Source organism: Aquarana catesbeiana, linkage group LG06 (assembly GCF_042186555.1).
Source record: "Aquarana catesbeiana isolate 2022-GZ linkage group LG06, ASM4218655v1, whole genome shotgun sequence".
Classification (NCBI taxonomy): domain Eukaryota; kingdom Metazoa; phylum Chordata; class Amphibia; order Anura; family Ranidae; genus Aquarana; species Aquarana catesbeiana.
Genome location: NC_133329.1, coordinates 413,182,396 through 413,196,820, shown reverse-complemented (window position 1 = coordinate 413,196,820; position 14,425 = coordinate 413,182,396). Strand labels below are relative to the sequence as shown.

The window sequence follows — 14,425 nt, the reverse complement described above, 5'->3', positions numbered from 1 at the left end:
TCTGGAACTGACAGATGGAGTCTGCCTGTCCCCAACACTTGGCCAAAACACTTTTCTATTTTTGGCGAAGGCCAGTGAGGACATCATGGCCCATTTGGGGGGGGGGGGGGGGGGGGGGGTTAGTGTCTAGTGTATGATGAGTGTGTAATAGATTTTGGTTTCTCTGCTGAACAAAGAGACAGATAGGTAAATTTATGTGCTGTCTGCTTAGCAGAGATCGGTGATCGGCCAGCAGAGGAGATGCATCTCACCCACAATACATGTCTATATAGAAACCAATGTTGAGCCAGGCTTATAACATAAATACCATTTATTATTTGGTTTCTGATAATGTTGGTTTTTTTTTTACCTGATGTGGATAAACTGACAATCACGTCGGCCGTTTCCATGGTTACGTCTCCTTTCTTCACCTGAAATGTGAGCGCTCCGATCTTCACTTCGTGCGTTCCCTGCGCTGAACTCCTGACTGTTAGAGACACAGTGACCGTTATCAGATTATCAGAAACTGTTCTATTGATCAGACAAATATGGTCAATAAATGCCCAATGTGCGATTTGATCATCCCTCAGCATTTCAGCCAATCATTTCCTGGGACTACAGGACCCCATAGCAGTTTTTTTTTGTATTAAAGTAACACTAAACAATATTCTTATTCTCCAAAAGTAATCCATGAACATCCACGATTTAATGGTCCTGTAATCTATTGTTCATTAAATTGTTTCTGACTGTGTTTTTCTGACTCCTTGTAACTTCCTCTGTTAGCACCTCTCCTTTCCCCCTCACTTCCATTTGTTTGGAAGGAGCAATACACATTAGCTGTGGTCACATGCACACTACACATACCATAGTCCCATAAACCCATAGTTCCATAGTCCCATAGTCCCATAGCTCCATAGTCCAATAGCCCCATAGTCCAATAGCCCCATAGCCCCATAGCCCCATAGTCAATAGCCCCATAGTCAATAGCCCCATAGTCAATAGTCCCATAGTCAATAGTCCCATAGTCAATAGTCCCATAGTCAATAGTCCCATAGTCCATCTCAGGAGTGGGTATGAGAAGATGTCTACGATCACAGTAGGAAAAAAAAGGAGGAGGCTGAGAGCAATAGAAGAGATTTTTAATCTTATAAATCTGACACTTTGTGCTGAGGTTTATGTGTGTCCTGGAGAATGCCCCCTGTGTGTGACTCAATGCCTCTTCTCCCCATAACCAGAGTTTAGTGTCACTTTATTCTGTCTGTCATGTCTGTAGAAGAGATTTATGACTCTGGGCTCTCTGTCAGGTGATGGGTCCTGACTGCACACTACAACACAGAGGAGCAGAGACCGCACACTACACCACAGAGTCGCAGAGACCGCACACTACACCACAGAGCAGCAGAGACCTCACACTACACCACAGAGGAGCAGAGACCGCACACTACACCACAGAGGAGCAGAGACCTCACATTACACCACAGAGGAGCAGAGACCTCACACTACACCACAGAGGAGCAGAGACCTCACACTACACCACAGAGCAGCAGAGACCTCACACTACACCACAGAGGAGCAGAGACCGCACACTACAACACAGAGGAGCAGAGACCGCACACTACAACACAGAGGAGCAGAGACCTCACACTACAACACAGAGGAGCAGAGACCTCACACTACAACACAGAGCAGCAGAGACCTCACACTACACCACAGAGGAGCAGAGACCGCACACTACAACACAGAGGAGCAGAGACCTCACACTACAACACAGAGGAGCAGATACCGCACACTACACCACAGAGGAGGAGACACCGCACACTACACCACAGAGCAACAGAGACCGCACACTACACCACAGAGGAGCAGAGACCGCACACTACAACACAGAGGAGCAGAGACCTCACACTACAACACAGAGGAGCAGAGACCTCACACTACAACACAGAGGAGCAGATACCGCACACTACACCACAGAGGAGGAGACACCGCACATTACACCACAGAGGAGCAGAGACCTCACACTACACTACAGAGGAGCAGAGACAGCACACTGCATCACAGAGGAGGAGACACCGCACACTACACCACAGAGGAGGAGACACCGCACATTACACCACAGAGGAGCAGAGACCGCACATTACACCACAGAGGAACAGAGACCGCACACTACACCACAGAGGAGCAGAGACTGCACACTACACCACAGAGGAGTAGAGACTGCACACTACACCACAGAGGAGCAGAGACCGCACATTACATACCTCCCAACCGTCCCGGATTGGCCGTGAAAGTCCCGCTGTGGGAGGTCTGTCCCGCGTCCCGGGCACCTTCATTCCGGGACAATACAATGTCCCGGAATTGCCCCACTGGCCGATCTGATGCTCCCCTAAAAATTGCCGCCGCATTGCCGCTGTCCCTCACTGCCCGCTGTACTAGTTTTGGCCGAGACCGCTTCATTTCACCCCCAGACACTGCCTGGCTCACTGCCAAAACAACTGGTTGCTAGGCATGGCCCGCCTGGCGTCTAACAACCAGTGACGTCACGACAAGGAGGAGAGTGGAGCCCCAGCATTTAGCCAAAGGAGGAGTCCTCTTCGCGCCTAAGCTCCGCCCCCGGCTCCGCCCCTGACTCCGCCCCCAACTCCGGGTCCTCCCTGAGTGGAGCCCCAGAATTTAGCCAACGGAGGATTCCTCTTCGCGCCTAAGCTCCGCCCCGGCCCCGCCCCTGACTCCGCCCCCGACTCTTCCCCGAAGGCTGTTCCTGCGCTGGAATAAAGGTAGGAGAAATGCTCCCTGCACTGCCCTGACTCTGAGTACACTCATGGTCACTCTGCTCCCTCCCATACACTGCCCCTCTCCAGTCATGCTGTACAGTCCCAACATACTGCCCTCCACTACCCCCCCATTATACTGCCCCCCTCCCATTTTACTGCCCTCCACTACCCCCCAATATACTGCCCTCTACTGCCCCAATCCCATCATACTGCCCCCCCCTCCTATTACACTGCCCTCCACTAACCCCCCATTATACTGCCTTTCACTGCCACCCCCACCCATCATCCTGCCCCCCTCCAATTATACTGCCCTCCACTACCCCCCCCATTATACTGCCCCCCTCCCATTTTACTGCCCTCCACGTGACTACCCCCCCAATATACTGCCCTCTACTACCATCCCTCCTATCATGCTGCCCCAATCCCATCATACTGCCCCCCCCTCCTATTATACTGCCCTCCACTGCCACCCCTCCTATTATACTGCCCTTCACTAACCCCCCCATTATACTGCCTTTCACTGCCACCCCCACCCATCATACTGCCCCCCTCCCATCATACTGCCCTCCACTACCACCCTTCCCATCATACTGCTCTCCCTCCCATCATACTGCCCTCCACTACCACCCTTCCCATCATACTGCTCTCCCTCCCATCATACTGCCCTCCACTACCACCCCTCCCATAATACTGCCCTCCACTAAACCCCCTCCCATTATATTGCCCTCCACTACCACCCCTCCCATCATACTGCCCTCCACTACCACCCTTCCCATCATACTGCTCTCCCTCCCATCATACTGCCCTCCACTACCACCCCTCCCATAATACTGCCCTCCACTAAACCCCCTCCCATTATATTGCCCTCCACTACCACCCCTCCCATCATACTGCCCTCCACTACCACCCTTCCCATCATACTGCTCTCCCTCCCATCATACTGCCCTCCACTACCACCCCTCCCATAATACTGCCCTCCACTAAACCCCCTCCCATTATATTGCCCTCCACTACCACCCCTCCCATCATACTGCCCTCCACTACCACCCTTCCCATCATACTGCTCTCCCTCCCATCATACTGCCCTCCACTACCATCCCTCCCATCATACTGCCCTGCACTAACCCCCCTTCCCATGATACTGCCCTCCACTACCGCCCCCTCCCATCATACTGTCCTCCACTGACACCCCCTCCCATCATACTGCCCTCCACCCCATTATACTGCCCTCCACTGCCACCAACTCCCATCAAAAACTGTAAAAAAAAACCTCTAAAAAATAAAATGGATAAAATATAATGGTAAAAAATAATAACAAAAATAAAATAACAATAAAAAAAAAAAACTACTGATCATGTCCACTGCCCTACTGATTATGTCTACTGACCACGTCCACTGCCCTACTGACCACGTCCACTGCCCTACTGACCACGTCCACTGCCCTACTGACCACGTCCACTGCCCTACTGACCACGTCCACTGCCCTACTGACCACGTCCACTGCCCTACTGACCATGTCCACTGCCCTACTGACCACTTTCTCTGCCATACTGACCACTTTCTCTGCCATACTGACCACTTCCACTGCTCTACTGACTATGTCCACTGCCCTACTGACTGACACCATTCACAGTCCACACTGACACCACTGGCGGAACTACCAGCAAAGGTTGCACTTGCAACTAGGCCCTGGCCTTCTGCCACCATGGCCGGGCCCAATCTGCTGTGGGACCATGAAGGGTGATGGGATCAGTGGGAAGGGCTCTGGGCTCGAAGGGAATGGGCTAGGCTGGAGGTCGGGGGGCCCTTCATGGTTTCTTGCACCAGGGCCCCTGAAGGTTCTAATTATGCCTCTGCTGCACCCTGTATATAGCTCATCCAGTACCGTGTGCCCTGTATATAGCTTGTCTCAGAACCCCGCACCCTGTATATAGCTCATCCCAGAACCCTGCACTCTGCACATAGCTCATTCCAGAACCCTGCACTCTGCACATAGCGCATCCCAGAACCCTGCACTCTGCACATAGCTCATTCCAGAACCCTGCACTGTTTACATAGCTCATTCCAGAACCCTGCACTCTTTACATAGCTCATGCCAGAACCCTGCACTCTGTACACAGCTCATGCCAGAACCCTGCACTCTGTACACAGCTCATGCCAGAACCCTGCACTCTGTACACAGCTCATGCCAGAACCCTGCACTCTGTACACAGCTCATGCCAGAACCCTGCACTCTGTACACAGCTCATGCCAGAACCCTGCACTCTGTACACAGCTCATGCCAGAACCCTGCACTCTGTACACAGCTCATGCCAGAACCCTGCACTCTGTACACAGCTCATGCCAGAACCCTGCACTCTGTACACAGCTCATGCCAGAACCCTGCACTCTGTACACAGCTCATGCCAGAACCCTGCACTCTGTACACAGCTCATGCCAGAACCCTGCACTCTGTACACAGCTCATGCCAGAACCCTGCACTCTGTACACAGCTCATGCCAGAACCCTGCACTCTCTACATAGCTCATGCCACAACCCTGCACTCTGTACATAGCTCATCCTACAACCCTGCACTCAGTATATAGCTCATGCCAGAACCCTGCACTCTGTATATAGCTCATCCTACAACCCTGCACTCTGTATATAGCTCATCCTACAACCCTGCACTTTGTACGTAATGCACTCCAAACACTGCATTCTTTTATCCTTTTTTTTAAATTAATGTGCTGGGGTATGTATATATCCATGAGACTCTTGCTTGTGGAACAATAATAAAAGCATATTTTATAGATACAAGGAAGCCCAAGTTTTGTTTAATGATGCCCATTAAGCTCCTCCCACTGTCAAACGTTTGACCACGCCCACATTTGCCGCAGCGCGCTATGCAAGGTTACTTCCTTACTCAAGTGTCCCTCATTCTGAAGTTCAAAAGTTGGGAGGTATGCACATTACACCACAGAGGAGCAGAGACAGCACACTACACCACAGAGGAGCAGAGACTGCACACTACACCACAGAGGAGCAGAGACTGCACACTACACCACAGAGGAGCAGAGACTGCACACTACACCACAGAGGAGCAGAGACTGCACACTACACCACAGAGGAGCAGAGACTGCACACTACACCACAGAGGAGGAGACACCGCACACTACACCACAGAGGAGCAGAGACCGCACACTACACTACAGAGGAGCAGAGACCTCACACTACAACACACTGGAGCAGAGACCGCACACTACAACACAGAGGAGCAGAGACAAAACAAAATTCACATTATTTTATTTGGAAGTCACTCACTTGAACTTTCCTTGTTATTCCCGGTCTTTTTTTCGAGTTCAGCTGAGAATGCCTGATCACAGAGAATAATAGATATAATATAATATTTGCTGATCACAGGGATCTTAGGGAATATAACAGTTATAAAGGTTTATCATGTCTGTGTACGGGAGTGTATGCCAGTGGTCAGGGTCAGGTGGCATATATCGGTTTCCTTACCTTTATGGTTTCAGAATCTTTGGGGTGCAGCAGGATGTTCACCTCCTTCAGATGGACTGGTTTGTTTTTGCTGCTAAACTTTAGAATTTGTTCAAACATTAAAGCAGCGACAGTAGATCTGGGAAAGGCGAGGGCCCCGGTTCCGATCGCCGGGAAGGTTATGGAGCCCTTCTTCTTCTTCTCCGCCTCACTTAGACACTTCTTTATGATGTCACTTATTGTCTGTCAAAAATAATACAAATGTTAGTTGTTAACATTACTTATATGTCCCTGTAACCTGTGTGTTGGGTTGAAAGCTTAAACAAAGTGATGAGTTTTGCCAACTATCGTCTTTGCACTTCAAAACACCTCCACCTGTGTAATGAAGAGAGAGGGGGAGGTGTCTGTACACAGCTCATGCCAGAACCCTGCACTCTGTACACAGCTCATGCCAGAACCCTGCACTCTGTACACAGCTCATGCCAGAACCCTGCACTCTGTACACAGCTCATGCCAGAACCCTGCACTCTGTACACAGCTCATGCCAGAACCCTGCACTCTCTACATAGCTCATGCCACAACCCTGCACTCTGTACATAGCTCATCCTACAACCCTGCACTCAGTATATAGCTCATGCCAGAACCCTGCACTCTGTATATAGCTCATCCTACAACCCTGCACTCTGTATATAGCTCATCCTACAACCCTGCACTTTGTACGTAATGCACTCCAAACACTGCATTCTTTTATCCTTTTTTTTAAATTAATGTGCTGGGGTATGTATATATCCATGAGACTCTTGCTTGTGGAACAATAATAAAAGCATATTTTATAGATACAAGGAAGCCCAAGTTTTGTTTAATGATGCCCATTAAGCTCCTCCCACTGTCAAACGTTTGACCACGCCCACATTTGCCGCAGCGCGCTATGCAAGGTTACTTCCTTACTCAAGTGTCCCTCATTCTGAAGTTCAAAAGTTGGGAGGTATGCACATTACACCACAGAGGAGCAGAGACAGCACACTACACCACAGAGGAGCAGAGACTGCACACTACACCACAGAGGAGCAGAGACTGCACACTACACCACAGAGGAGCAGAGACTGCACACTACACCACAGAGGAGCAGAGACTGCACACTACACCACAGAGGAGCAGAGACTGCACACTACACCACAGAGGAGGAGACACCGCACACTACACCACAGAGGAGCAGAGACCGCACACTACACTACAGAGGAGCAGAGACCTCACACTACAACACACTGGAGCAGAGACCGCACACTACAACACAGAGGAGCAGAGACAAAACAAAATTCACATTATTTTATTTGGAAGTCACTCACTTGAACTTTCCTTGTTATTCCCGGTCTTTTTTTCGAGTTCAGCTGAGAATGCCTGATCACAGAGAATAATAGATATAATATAATATTTGCTGATCACAGGGATCTTAGGGAATATAACAGTTATAAAGGTTTATCATGTCTGTGTACGGGAGTGTATGCCAGTGGTCAGGGTCAGGTGGCATATATCGGTTTCCTTACCTTTATGGTTTCAGAATCTTTGGGGTGCAGCAGGATGTTCACCTCCTTCAGATGGACTGGTTTGTTTTTGCTGCTAAACTTTAGAATTTGTTCAAACATTAAAGCAGCGACAGTAGATCTGGGAAAGGCGAGGGCCCCGGTTCCGATCGCCGGGAAGGTTATGGAGCCCTTCTTCTTCTTCTCCGCCTCACTTAGACACTTCTTTATGATGTCACTTATTGTCTGTCAAAAATAATACAAATGTTAGTTGTTAACATTACTTATATGTCCCTGTAACCTGTGTGTTGGGTTGAAAGCTTAAACAAAGTGATGAGTTTTGCCAACTATCGTCTTTGCACTTCAAAACACCTCCACCTGTGTAATGAAGAGAGAGGGGGAGGTGTCTGTAGTCCAAATCACAAGTGAAAGGTGACAATGCTTTTCCTTCATAAGAACAGTATGGTGAGTGTTGTCACCCAGAGACAGGAAGTGTGTTACTGGCAGGATCACCAGGTGAAAATAAAGGGAAAAATGCCTGAAAATAGGAGACCTCATGCAGCCACCACATCTAAGGACCAGTAAGCTGCAAAGTATGACATCTTTGTTCTTGGGTTTGGAAGCTTCAAAGTTGAATTCCAAACTAAACCTAACTACTCCTAAAAATGTCCCCTACCCATTCCTAACACCTATGCTGACTAACCTGTGTAAGTATGGGTGAAGAGCTATATTCTATCCACTGACGCCCCAACTGAGATTAGCCCAGATGCACCCGGGGCGACTTTTACAACCAGCTCTAACACACGCTGGTTTTGATCCCGCTGACAGAGCTGATCATTCTGGCAGGGGTTGCAATGCTCACATCGGTGTGGACAGGACCTGATGGGAAGAAACATTGGCCAGTTTTGGCCATGGCAAAATCTATTCCAAGAGTCTGTGTCTGCCGTCCTTCGCTTACTTAGGCCAACAAGGCCGAAACGCATTAACATCAGCTGTACAAACAGTGTGTCTTTTATGGAGCATTACTAAATATGAAGACTTTAAGAGCATGTATAAAGTTCTAGATCACCTTCTTCTATAACTGTGTTTGCAACCTATCCTGCCCCCGACAGCTCAAGGGGAACTCCTTACTTTATTGGGTTGTGCCACCTTATCTCTACTCTATGACTTATGAAGTGAGTGCAATTGCTTAGAGGCTGCAGGCAGTCGGGTACAGCAGTAAAGCCCTACGACATCCCATGTAAAGGAGAAAGAACTGATGTACACTCATGCCCAGCCTATACCTGGAGAAATCCTTGTAACAGCCGGTTATGAGAAGTCAGTGGTGGTGTTGGAGTGGTGGTGATCCATTACAAGGGTTAGAGTGGTGACCAGGCAGGTTCCTTCAGTATACCAGTCAAAACACCTTTTATCACATTTGTTAAGAAGACACCCCAACATGTCTATGTACCCATGTAGCGCAGTCACCTTCATCCAACCACCATAGAATGTGTAGATGTTGATTGTCCAAGAAGAGGACAGAAGGTGTGAGAGGTGTGGACCTCCCTGTTTTAAAAACTGTGGCTTGGATAACTTTCCATATGTCTTCAACATTACAAAACAAGTAACTGCTACCAGATACACCATGACCTAGATAAAGGAGAACCTTCACAGGCATGTTCCTATTCTTACCTTCTCAGCGGAACCATTGGCACCATCCCACTGTGGAACCACAACATGAATGACTGTGTCACAGGCCAGGTTACAGCCATCGGTAACAAATACGGAGCCTTCCTTCACCTCCTTCCCCATTTTCTGGTTATTCAGGAGATTCTGGAGGTTGTTCCCGGCCTTCGCAAACAGAGCCTTGGAGACGGCTCCAGAACTAAGATCGAGCTCCTTCCCCACACTGTTCACAACCACGTTAGTCTACAGAAAGGAAATAAAAATATAATCATTATTGTACTGATCGCTCAGATTACTTCTGCCCCTTTAATGGTCACCTAAAAAGATGAAGTCGCAGATCCCGATTTTGTCATCAGAGATTCCGGGGCGACTTTCTTTATTTTATAATGAATTGCCTTTGAAAGTATAATTAGGAATCCTTTATTGTCCAATGACAGGATAGGGGTGTGTCCCGGACCAGGCTGTATTGCTAATCCGCAGTGCAGCCTATAGAGAGGTCTCGGGGGAAGTGTTGGATCTAGTTAAAGTGATACTAAACACACACACTGTATAATGTACATTGTCCCTTCTATTTCTGTATATGGATGACGGCACTGCAAATATTTTAATTTATAAAAGAAAAATCTAAGTCCCTTTTTTACTATTGGATATCCAGCTGTCACATGACCCAACTCTCTCCCAGCTTATAAGCAGGGAAACATAAGCAGGAGCAGTCCTCTCAGCAGTCCTCTGCGGCTGGTCACATGTTAAAAAAAAACAAAAAAACAATTAATATCAATAAACTGTTTTAAATTGTGATTCAAAAGTATATTTGAAATCAAATCTTTATTATTGTTTGACAATTACATGGTGTGGGCGGATTTCTGCCAGTCACAGGCTGTCACGCCCCTCCAGCCTGTGTCTTACAATAAGAGGGAGGTAAAGCCTCCATCAATCAAGATGTGTTATAACGCCCCCATTGCGTTTATCTGGTTAGTGGACACAGAAGAGGGAGGGAGTGGGTGGCCATTTACCACTGTGTATACACCCACATGTGTGATTCTATAGTCACATGGGCTTCTCAGATGTTATAGGGAGGAAATGCTCAGCATAGAAACTCACTGAAAACGGAGAATGTGCAGAGCTGCCAACACTGCCCTGCAAAATCCCCAACTGCACTGGGGACATGGACAGGAGGGGGAGATAGAGAGCAGCAGGATCAATCAGGTTTTTTTGCAGAATACAGAGAAGGAAGCTCATAGTGACTGAGTGAGTATGAACAGCATGGAATACACCAATTATTTTTATGCATGTGGGTTTAGTGACACTTTAATCTCCAAGTCATTTTACGCATGGTGTGTGTGTGTATATCCCCTCGTCTTACATTCTGGTAGCTATATGCGTAATATCCTGTTTATTTGTTATGCCTTTATTTATACTCAGTAAAAGAAAAAAATGTTGTAACTGCTTAAAAAATGGAAAATTGTATACTCACCTTTCCGTAATTTTCCTTTCCTGACGCATCTTCATGGCAGCACACACTGGGTTGTGACTCCGCCTCCACAACCTGACAGGATTGGTCTAGCTATAAAAGTTTGAAGAGAGATGACCCCCACCATTCTCTGTATATATCATCTAAGAACAGGGTGGGAACCTGTGTGCTGCCATGAAGATGCGTCAGGAAAGGAAAATTACGGAAAGGTGAGTATACAATTTTCCATTTTCCTGACGCCTTCATGGCAGCACACACTGGGAAATAACTCGCCAGTCGGGAGGGTGCAAACAAACACATTTTATTATTCTAAAGAGCTGTGGAGTTGGCTTTAATAATGGATCTGCCAAAGTCTGCTGTTGTTAGTTGAGCAAAGTCAATTTTGTAGTGAGAAGTAAACGTATGTCTAGATGACCAGGTTGCTGCTTTACATATTGTTTCTGGTGAAACCCTGCAGTATGCTGCCCATGAAGTTGCCACTGCCCTGGTTGAATGTGCCTTGATACCTTCCGGGATATTAAGTTGCTGAGTAGAGTATGCCTTTTTGATGGTGTTAACTAGCCAGGATGCGATCGTTCGAGAAGTTGCTGGATGACCCTTCCTAGGTCCGTGTGGAATTACGAGAAGAGTATCAGTTTTCCTGAAGGAAGCTGTGGTTTCTAGATAGTTGGTAATGACTGTTTTGATATCCAATGCATGAGGCTCACCTTGGTCGTTAGTAAAGGATGGAAGGGTGATATCCTGGTTATAATGAAAAGAGGATGCTACTTTGGGAGTAAAATGTTCCGAAGGCTTCAATACCACTCTATCGGGATAGAGAACTAGGTACGGTTCTGTTATCAGTAGTGCTCTAAGTTTCTAAACTCTTTTTGCGGATGTAATGGCGATAAGGAAGGTTAGCTTTAAAGTCAGGTTCCAAAGAGATATTGATTCAACCGGAAAAAAAGGAGGTTTTGATAATGCGTCTAGTACTGTAGAAAGATCCCATGCTGGAAAAGTGGGTTTTCTTGGAGGTCTGATTTTTAGGCAAGCCTTCATGAACTGGATCACCAGAGGGTGCAGGGCCCATCTAATGCCTGTTTTAGCCGATAGGGCAGAAATCTGGACTTTAAGGGTACTTGAGCTTAATCCTTTGTTAATACCCAGCTGAAGGAATTCCAGAACTTGCGGTGGCTCGGGTGATACTGGGTTCCAATTTTTTTGTTGAGCTAGTGAACAAAACCTATCCCAGACTTGTGAGTACGTTTTGTTGGTGGTGCTTTTTCTTGCTTGTAAAAGGGTTGCAATTACTTCCTGCGAGCATCCCTGCTCTAATAGCCTAGTCCTTTCAATTTCCAAGCTGTCAAGTGTAATTTCTCTGGTGCTGGATGTAGAAATTGACCCTGAGATAGGAGGTCTGATGTTACCCGGAGAGGCAATGGATGTTGCAGGCTGAGTTGTAGTAGGGTAGTGAACCAAGGTCTCCTCGGCCAAAGAGGAATTACTGCTATTACTGTGGCTGACGATCTCCGAAGTCTGGATAGGAACCTCGCGATTAAGGGTACTGGTGGAAAGATGTAGCCCAGCTTGAAATTCCATGGATGGGTCAGACAATCTATCCCCTCGGCCGACTGGAAAGCCGCCCTTGATCTCCGGTATTCCCCAAGTTCTTGACAGGAGGGAAAAAGCTTGTTGGCTCAATGACCACTCGTTGTTCGAGAGAAGTTCCCCGCTCAAATAGTCGGCCAGCATGTTCTGGGCTGCTGGGACATATACCGCTCTCAGGTCTACTAGATGCACTTGTGCCCAATCCATGATAGGACGAACTTCTTCCATTAATGTGCGACTCCTTGTACCCCCCTGCCTCTGAATATATGCTACTGCCACTCTGTTGTCCATTTGGATTACAATGCTTTTTCCCGTCAGGTATGGAGAGAAAGCCAGGAGTGCCTGAAAGGCTGCTCTGAGTTCTAGTATATTCGACACTATACCATGAGCTTGAAACTTCCACTGCCCCTGGGCTGCTAGATTTTGGTAATGAGCTCCCCATCCCGCCTGGCTGGTGTCCGAAGTGACCACCTCTGGCTGTGGAGGTACTATAGGTTTGTATCTTTTGAGGTTGCTGGATCGTGTCCACCACCACATGGATTGTTTCACATACCTGTGAATGTAGATCGTCTGAAGCATTGATGCTCCATTCCACTGCCTCAGGAAGGAATTCTGTAAGATTCTCGTGTGCCATTGGGACCACTGGATCATGGGCAGGGTTGCAGACATGGAGCCTAGGATACTCATACATACTCTGGCTGGTAGGTGTGTAGCTGAGATTAGCCTCTGAATTTTCTGGATCAGGGGCATGATCTTCTCCTGAGGAAGCTGTACTCTGTTCTGGATGGTGTCTAGTTCTGCCCCCAGAAATACCATCCTCTGTGTGGGCTGTAGCCTGCTTTTCTGCCAGTTCACTAGCCAACCGAAATCTTGCAGAGTTGAGAGTAAGATTTCTCGGTGTTGTATCAGGACCTGGCGACTCTCTGCTAGAAGAAGTATGTCGTCTAGATAATGGTGCACCCTCAGACCTTTTTCCCTGAGGTATGCAATGACGGGTAGAAGAACTTTGGTGAAGGTCCTGGGAGCCGACGAGATGCCGAAGGGTAGGCACTGGAATTGGAAGTGATGTTGGTTGATTGAAAAGCGGAGAAATTTTTGAAAGGCAGGATGTACTGGAATGTGAAGATAAGCGTCCGATAAATCTACGGACAGCATCCAATCGTCTAGATTTACTGCTAATAGAATGGATTGTAGACTTTCCATTTTGAAGGATTCTAACTTGATGTTTCTGTTTAGTCTCTTTAAGTCCAGCACTGGCCGTAAGTCCCCTGTTTTCTTTTTTACTAGAAAAAGAGGGGAGTAGAATCTTCTGCCTCTTTGACATAGCGGAACCTCCAAAATGGCCCTTTTCTGTACTAATTCTGTTATGTACTTCAGAAGAATCCTTCTCTTGTCTGGAGAAGACGGTAGTTTTGTTGGAAGAAAGTGGTTTCTGGGAATCTTGCACAGGAATTTCCACTTGTGACCGAATTTGATCGTGGAAATGGTCCAAGGGTCCTTGATGTTTTCTGACCATATTCGTGCAAATTCTTTGAGTCTGGCGCCCACCCTCAGAGGATGGGCGGGCGTACCTTCAAAAGGACTTCTGTTGTTCGCCGGAAGGGGTGGCCTTGGTTTTCCGCATCCTCAGAAAGGATGATTGTGTGTTCCTCCAGTTTCTTTTAAAATTTTTACCTGGTCTATAGGTTTTGGCTTCTCTGTATCTTTCAGGAAGACTACCCTTGTAAGCAGGACCTCTTGATCTCCTAGGCCTTTTGTCAGAGGGAATAAGGCCCGATTTTCCCCCCGTCACCTTGGAAATGGCTGCATCCAATTTAGAGCCGAAGAGATTCGAACCATCATAGGGGATCTTGCACCAATTTGTCTTTGATGCTGTGTCGGCCACCCAGGGTTTTAACCACAAAGCCCTCCTAGCCATCACCGAGGCTAACATTGCCCGGGCTGAGCACCTG

General features: G+C 47.7%; 3 protein-coding genes across 3 annotated transcripts in view; all 3 read right to left on the bottom strand.

Annotated features, from left to right (window-relative positions):
* Nucleotides 1-14,425, bottom strand: part of LOC141147296 (protein mono-ADP-ribosyltransferase PARP14-like) — a 421,364-nt gene that overhangs the window by 22,730 nt on the left and 384,209 nt on the right. The gene's annotated exons all lie outside the window — the stretch shown is intronic.
* LOC141147298 (protein mono-ADP-ribosyltransferase PARP14-like) overlaps nt 1-14,425 on the bottom strand; it is a 242,929-nt gene that overhangs the window by 22,625 nt on the left and 205,879 nt on the right. The gene's annotated exons all lie outside the window — the stretch shown is intronic.
* LOC141147300 (protein mono-ADP-ribosyltransferase PARP14-like) overlaps nt 6,331-14,425 on the bottom strand; it is a 28,528-nt gene continuing 20,433 nt past the window's right edge. The window contains exons 7-10 of the mRNA XM_073634509.1: nt 9,422-9,658; nt 7,775-7,996; nt 7,577-7,628; nt 6,331-6,473 (exon numbers count right to left, since the gene is read on the bottom strand). Of these exons, the coding sequence (XP_073490610.1) occupies nt 6,463-6,473; nt 7,577-7,628; nt 7,775-7,996; nt 9,422-9,658 (522 nt within the window). The 3' untranslated portion in view covers nt 6,331-6,462. The remainder of the gene's footprint in view (nt 6,474-7,576; nt 7,629-7,774; nt 7,997-9,421; nt 9,659-14,425) is intronic.